This window comes from Arabidopsis lyrata (assembly GCF_000004255.2).
Source record: "Arabidopsis lyrata subsp. lyrata unplaced genomic scaffold ARALYscaffold_7, whole genome shotgun sequence".
Lineage (NCBI taxonomy): Eukaryota > Viridiplantae > Streptophyta > Magnoliopsida > Brassicales > Brassicaceae > Arabidopsis > Arabidopsis lyrata.
In genome coordinates this window covers 8,449,335-8,457,652 of record NW_003302549.1, presented here as the reverse complement: position 1 = coordinate 8,457,652, position 8,318 = coordinate 8,449,335, and the positions used below count along the sequence as shown (strand labels likewise).

Sequence of the window (8,318 nt, the reverse complement as noted above, 5' to 3'; positions counted from 1 at the left end):
AATAGTGCAAAGTTGACAAAAGAATAAACACGAAAGCTGTACAAAAAAATAACGCTGAACAAATTTTAAAAATTTACTCTGATTGGAAACATCATAGCGGTACACATAATAAATAATATTAAGAATTTAGAAAAAAAAAAAAATTACATAGAAATGTACTTTAGTATATAATTACATATGAAAATTAAGATTATATAGAATGAACAATTGTTAGAATAATAATATGAATTTACTAGTCCTATAATAAATAAAATTTTCTTCATTTTGAGCAATATAACATTCCAAAATAATTGTTTGAGAAAAAAATCATTATTTCTAATGAGATTTTTTCATAGGCGGCATTATTTATTTTTTCAGAAATCTTTATCTGAACATTCGAGACTTTTTTTTTGCATTATACATAGTTACAATTATATTTTATAAAGTTTAATTATGCGGTTAATAATACGGTTAACCGTGCGGCTAATCGTACGGTTAAATAATGGTTTTGATACGTTTCCGGTATATTAACGGTTACGGTTAGTATATTTTTTTTAACCATAACTAATCTAGATTTACGGTGAATGGTTATGGTTTTTAACCGTTTTATACAGTTACGGTTGAAAAACGGTCCAGTTACGATCCAAAATACTAGGCATGACCAAAAGCTAACCGTAACCATATGTTGTACCGTAACCGGGCCGTTTCTCAACCGTAACCGTATAAAACGGTTAAAAACCGTAACCGTTAACCGTAAAAAATAATTAGATACAGTTAAAAAATATATTAACCGTAACCGTTAATTAACGGTAAACATATGAAAACCGTTATTTAACCATATGGTTAACCGCATAGTTAAAACTTTAAAAATATAATTGTAACTCCATATAATGCAAAAACAATTATCGAATGTTCAGATTAAGATTTTCAAAAAAGTAAATGATACCGCGTATAAAAAAATCTACGTTATAAAAAATGGTCTTTTTCTCAAACAAATATGTTATACTGTTATTTTGCTCGAAATGAAGAAAATTTGGTTTGTAACATACTTTTTGATTTTATGAAAAGTATTATAATAAGTTAGGTAACTCGTAAGATTTTGCCTCCGATATTAACCGTAACCGTAATTATCCGTAACCGATGTAACTGTAACTGTAACCGTATTTAACCGTAACCGTTATAACCGTATTTAACCGTAACCGTTATAACCATATTTAACCGTAACCGTTATAACTGTATTTAATCGTAACCGTATTTAACCATAACAGTATTTAACCGTAACTGTTTTAATTTGTTTTTGTTTTTGTCCAAAAAAACTGTTTATGTTATAGTGTACCGCTTTTCATAAAGCTTTTGTGATTGGTAACTGTCAAAGCTGTACAAAGCTGTACAACTTTAAAATGGGTTACCAATCAGACCCATAATTTCCATTCACATCTGATACTAACGAGTGAGATAATTTATTTAAAATGTAAGTCGGAATTAAGAAGAGTATGAATTAAAAAATACTATAGCAATTGTCAAAGACATTTCAAAGAGAAAAGTGTGGCGTGGGACTATTATTTGGCTTGTAAGTTCAGACATTTGAACCGGCCAATTTCTTATAATTCACTTTTCTTAATATTTGACTCACACATTTATAAGATAATGACATCTTCTAATCACCTTTATCGATATAATACGTATATATCGTTATTAAGACATATTTTTACATTACAGCTGTAGCCAACATTTTTAAAAAAAAAATTAGAATAAAAAATGTTCTGACAAGATGAAATTTTACGATTTGAAAATGAACCTTTCAATTCGATGATTACAGCGACAACTAACTGCCTGATCACGATCATATACCAAAATTAGGAGTATAGTTGTTGTGGTTTTTATATTCAAAATATTTTATATTGTTCTAAAATTTTAGATAGGTGCAACTACTACCTTTAATTGTCAATTTATAGATTTTCTATAGTTTTCACTTTTGTAAATAGTTCATTCAATGAAAAGTTATTACTTATTCTTAAGATTTCCCAATCTTGCAGGGAAGCTCCAGATAATTAACGACATTCTCTTATTCACGTTTTTAATTGATGACCAACATATTAGTAAAATATGATATATTTTTTCTTATCGACTATTTATTTATTAAAAAACCGTGAGGTATTCAATTTTCTGCTATTTTAATTAAAAATAAAGAAAATTATTATTTTCTAGCTATGTTAAAGAAAATCTGTTTAATAATAATGGCATGTTATAATGCAATTTTTTCACCTTTATTAATTACATTACAATGTAGATGTCTATTAAATAATAATGGAAGAGAAATAAATGTGTTAAGCACAGAAGGAACATCATCACAAGCTCATGCATGATGCATCACATGGGATGTTAAACCACTTCATGCTCCTCTCCGCATATACCAAAATTTACTAGTCTATCTCATTTCCTCATGAATAACTAGAATGTTTGTATATATATACATTTGTTATATGTATATACATAATATACATATCATAACTTTATGTATAAAAATTCATTTTAAATTGCTATAAGCAAAAGTTTAATTCCACTATAGGAAAAAACATTATAGCAGACAATACAATTACACACGTATTATACAAATTTTCTTGAACAACTTAGCCATGAAATTTGAAACAATCAGAGTTCAGAGACTCGGCCTCCAAACAATGGTATAGATTCCAATATTAGTATATAATGCGATGACCTAAATTCAATAAAGTTATCACAAGAAAGAGTCTAAATTCAAGACCGGCTTTTGACATATCGCATAATAGCGGATATATATAGTGTATAACCTGACAAAAACTCAACGCTATAAATAATCGATAAACGTTGATAAAAAATTAAATAAACTTCAAACAACCCGAGTGCGTGTCTATATATACTCTATAAAACGATAAACGTGGTCGTACATTTAAGACTAAGTATTTCACCAATAATTTTTTTTATAAATAAAATAAATCATCAAAGAAAATTAAATACAAAACCAACCTTAATTAATGTTAAGCTTTAACCCTAAGTTGAGATTTAAGTGCCCCACACTTCTCCTCGGATATGTGTTTCCGATTCACATGGCACTCGCAAGACACAATCAATGTTTTTAGGTTCTTTGTCTACCAAAACACCAAGAACCAAAATGGTTGTACTCCAATAATTTTGCTGTATACATTGGTTAAGATATTTATTTTCGTTTGGTATTATAAAACAATCAACCAAAACAATTTTTGAAATACTTGCAGAAGTAATACGGCTCTCTAAACCACGTGATTTGTACAATATAACAAGGAGTGGAAAATTAACATATGTAGGAGATTGAAAAAATTCTTTAGCTAATATATCAGCCGCTTTGTTGCATTGTCTTGGCACCCATTGAAATTTACATGATTCAGACTTAGCTTGTTCTTCCAAATTATAATGTTTAGATATTAATTTTTATGTGGTACACTATTAACAAATGTAATATTTCATGTTACCAAAAAAAAAATGTAATATTCCATTTATCTTATCTTACTCAGTTTAAATAGGTTGGCCAAGAGATAAATGCTTATAAAATATTATATAAATGCATTATTTCTCTGTACATCAGTGTACATCAACTCAAACTTTTGCAATGTGCAGAGTTATATGGTTTTCTAATGAATTTAAAGATCCAATAATTTAAAAATCGTACATAATTTATTTTATTTTCTTGTCAACAACGTGTATTATACTAGATTTAAATTCAAATAGTGATATATAAATGACAAGAATCAAAAGATATACTTATCTAAATAAAAGAAAAATATTTTCTTACATCCATAGATCATAGATGTGGAAGCTACGTAATATTAAAATATGAACTTTTCTAGTTTTTGGGACAAAAGGGGAAATAAAAAGTTCATTTGATAAGGCCCGGTAAGGTCTTGTAACTTACATGTAATATAATGGGTCTACGATATCATTTCATTTTTCTTTTACCTAGAGACTCCTCTTGTTCTTTGGGCAAATTCAATTTTCTGTTAGGCACAAAAAAACAATCAATCAGAATTTTCATGTATCTGGCTCAACAAAATCATGCAAACTTTTAAAAAATATATATGCACAGATTCTAGCTGTAAAAGAGAGTTTTTCTTTGTTTATTTGGGAAAGCAATATTGATTTGTGAGAGTGTTAAAGGAGTAAATTTAGTCTATTAAGTAAGACTATTATGACAAATAGTCTAATCCCCGTCTAGCTCAGTTGGTAGAGGGCAAGGCCCTAAACCTTGTGGTCATGGGTTCGAGACCCACGGTAGGCGTTTTCTTTTATATACAATAATACAAAGGATGAGATCCTCAATTCATATATAGTTACAGTTGCATCAAGAAGATTAATACTCTCACAAGGTAACTTGACTACATCTCTAGTATCTACCAAGAAGATACGGCCTCTATGAACCTTGTGAAGTTTGTTCTTCCACTGTGTTACATGTCAGAATCTGTGCTTTCCCAGCTTCTTTCTCCCAATCTATCCTCGCAATAAAGATGAGCAATATCGAGAGACAGACAGAGATACCGACCAAAAACCCGATCAAGAACCCTTCAAGCCCTTGTTTAGCCTTGAACGCCAAAGTTGCCCCCAAAGGCAAAGCCAATAGATAGAATCCAGTAAGATTTGCATACATTCCAAGCGACAGTTTTGCTGTTCCGCGTACAATCTCTCCGCAAACCACTAATGGGAAGTTTACAACTTCGATAACCGCCATTATCAGCATCATCTTCTTCACACCGTTTAAGATGATTTGGTCATGGTGAGTATACAAAGACCCCCAAACACCTCTACATGTTATCATCACTAAAGCTCCAATGCATCCTGAAATAACACCCACAATGAGTGTAGTATAAGCTGCTCTATAAGCTCCCTTGGGATTATTTGCGCCGAGCTCATTGGACACTCTTGTTGCCACACACGTGCCTAAAGAGAGCATCACGGCGTAAAGCAAGTAGTCGAAGTTGAAAACTATTATCAAGATTGATACAGCTTGCACCGGGTTTGGTAACCTCCCGGTTAAAAGGACCAAGATCTCGTAGCACCACCACTCAAGGCACACGGTGAGACAACATGGTCCACTAAGCTTGATCAGTGTGAGCCAGTCTTGAGCACTTTGGTCTAACCAGCCACCTTCTTTCCATTTGTTCTCTTTCAATCGCTCTGCGACAATCACATACCCGGTTAGAAGAATGACAACAATAAAATCGGTTATCCAAACCGCCATTGCAACTCCTTCCATTCCTTTTGCTTTAGAGAGGATTATGTTAATGGGGATATGAAGAGAAGTGGCTGCAGCTGTTGTGAACATGATGGGGAGAGTTACACCTTGTGAGCTTAAGTAAGCCTTAAGTGGACAAAGCAAAGAGAGGATTGGCAACTCTGGAAGAAGGTAGAGAAGATATCTCTTGGCTATGAAGGAAATATCTTTTCTTTGACCAAAACCAATAAGTATCTTGTGAACATTGAGCCACAAGGAAGAAATTGGTACCGAAATCAAGAGTAGCAAGAGCACTGCCATAAAAAGGGTTTTGTGGAGAAGCTTAAAGTTCTTGGCTCCGAAAGCTTGGCCACAAATAGGCTCCATTGCAGCAGAAATACCATACAAAACAGCAAAGCCAGTAACGTTTGCAAAGGAAAACCCTAATGAACCTCCAGCTAGGTTAAGCTCACCTTGACGGCCAAGAAACACAGATGTGGTGGTCATCTTACCGAACCACAACAAGTTCATAACCACCAATGGCAAACCAATTCTCATTTGCAGGTTTAGCTCATGAAAAATGCTCTGCATCAAGGTCTTTGAACAAAACCCTTCAGAAACAGAGACTTCTGGATCTAAAGACTCTGACTTTGATGTTTCTGACATTGTTATTAGTAGAAAATCTGAAAATATGAATAATTTGGAACATAGGAAAGAACTTCTAAGAGGTTTCAGCCAATTTTGCAGAGATGGTTGTTTGTTTGTTGATGAAGATGACAAAAAATTTGTAAGTGGACAATGGTTTTGTTGTTAGCGTGGAGGAATTTATAAATTGGTAGATTAAAAGCATGAGTTGCGTGAGAGAGTGATGTGCTTATATAGTAATCTAAATGTTGAATCGATTTTCTCGAGAAAGCTTTTGTAACGGCCAATAGGAGCTGATGTTGCACAAGTTGGTGGGTTCTTATACCCTTAAGTGCATTGGTGATGATGAATCCATATCATTCCCATTTCCCACTTTATAATAATACATTTTGTTTATTTCAAAATGTGCAATTAATAAATAAATTAATAATCCATATCCAATGGCCAATGCTTTCGTGTAAAACATTGGATATTTGGTTGAGGAATGAAATAGGGGGAAGCAAACGATAAACTTTCATGTAAGAAAAGTTTGACATCATTCATTATAGCAAATGTAGTCATAGTTGTGTGTGTGGTTGCCATTCTTCGATAACGAGTCTTAAAGGGTTTTCAAACACCTCAATGGGACTTTAATCACTCCTCCCCCTTTTTTTTTTTTTTTTTTCCTTTTGTCTAAAAGATAATCTTTCCTGTAATATATATATATATATATATATATATATATATATATATATATATATATATATATATATATATATATATATATATATAAGTATAACATGAATTTTTGAAAATCCTACAAAAATCATAATGCATTCAATAATCTTTCCACCCCCATCATATTTAGGATTTCACTTAAGTAATTTCTTTGTAATCGAAGTTATATAGTCTTTCTGTTAAAAACAAAAAAATGATGTGAAACAAAGCTTGCATAAAATAGTGAATACGCACTTGGTAAATCAATATAATCAGAATTTCTCCTCAAAAATACTGATAAAAACAGAACATAATTAAAATTCGAATTAAATATCCTACAAAACTGAGAAATAGTTGAACACACAAATAACAAAGAGAAAAAAAGAGAAAACAAAAAAACAAAGACAAAAGAGAAAATGTGTTTGAAGAAGATATGTGACCTTGGCTTTCTATTTTTCTTTCCAAAAAGCAAGAAATAATTGTATAAGGCATCATTTTCTAATGAAAATATTATGAATATAAAATACCAACTTTTTATAGGATGATTGGATATTTCAACTTTTATTTTGTTGCTTTCTAAAAAAAGGTTTTCTCTAAGAGGACCCAAGGACAAAAATAAAAGGTCGATTGGTAAATTTTCATGGATTGTAAAGATTTTCACTATTTCTGGAGTTAAGGATAAAAGTGATGGTTGGATAAAACCGTAATAATTAGGTTTGTCCATTTTGAGAATTGGAACCGATAATAGTTGGTCCGAACATCTAATTCACTATAAGTTCTCACCAATTCGGCTTAGTATCATCTACAGTTCTACACGATTGAACATTACGAATAAATTGGATAATTTCACAAGAAAAGAAAAAATTAATATTTTCACAATTTAAGTTAGATAACTAATTAATCACAAGATGTGGTGCCGAGGAGGAAACAATTAATCACCTCCTCTTTGAATGCCCATCGGCGCTTTAAACCTGGGTCTTTTCACCGATCCCAACATTACCCTCCTCCTTCCCGAATCTGTCTCTATTCTCTAATATGGACTTTCTTTTTTGGAGAGCGAAAGGGATGATGATTTTGGAGAAGAAATTGGGCATATATTCCCATGGATATTGTGGTATCTATGGAAGGCTCGAAACAGTTTTATATTTGAAAATATTCAGGAGTCTCCCAAGAACACGCTAGAGCATGCGGTTCAAGAGGGGAATGCATGGAAGAGTGCAAATAGTAAAGACGATCTCCTCGTTGAAGTCGTAAGGCCACCTCCTGACCGTATAATCTCGGGCACTTCTCAATCAGAATGTCAGATCGATGGCTCTTAGAAAGTAACTGACCCCCTCAGTGGACATGGATGGATTGTTATGGATGGAGATACTCATATTCTCTTAGGACTGAAAAGTTCCCGTCGGGGATTATCTCTCTTGCAAGCAGAATTCGACACCCTTCTATGGGCAATGGAGTGCCTCATCTCAGACTCGATGACGAATTTTGGCTTCGCCACAGATTGCTCCGAGCTGATTTCTATTTTAGATAATCCAGCTGATTGGCCTACGTTTGTAGTAGAATTACAACATTTTAAGCTTTTGAAACTATCTTTCCCTTCGTTTATTATTAGATTTATTCTGAGATGTAACAATGTCCGTGCCGATTGTCTCGCAAAAAAAACAAGAGCACGAGCTTCTTTATTCTCTCATGTAAGCACATCGGTTCCGGATTGGCTTTCTCTAGAGGAAAGCATTCGTCCGATAACTTAATAAAATGGTGTTTGGCGGAAAAAAAA

The 8,318-nt window shown here is 32.6% G+C and overlaps 1 protein-coding gene across 1 annotated transcript; it reads right to left on the bottom strand.

The window, feature by feature from the left end:
* Positions 1 to 4,275: 4,275 nt before the first annotated feature.
* LOC9305877 (protein DETOXIFICATION 56) lies at positions 4,276 to 6,289 on the bottom strand. Its single transcript, XM_021017789.1, has one exon. The coding sequence runs from the start codon at positions 5,864 to 5,866 to the stop codon at positions 4,403 to 4,405; it is 1,464 nt and encodes a 487-aa protein (XP_020873448.1). The 5' UTR covers positions 5,867 to 6,289; the 3' UTR covers positions 4,276 to 4,402.
* Between the last annotated feature and the right edge of the window lie 2,029 nt (positions 6,290 to 8,318).

Coding starts and splice junctions, on each gene's coding strand:
- LOC9305877 (XM_021017789.1), bottom strand. CDS start 5,866: ATGTCAGAAACATCAAAGTCAGAGTCTTTAGATCCAGAAGTCTCTGTT.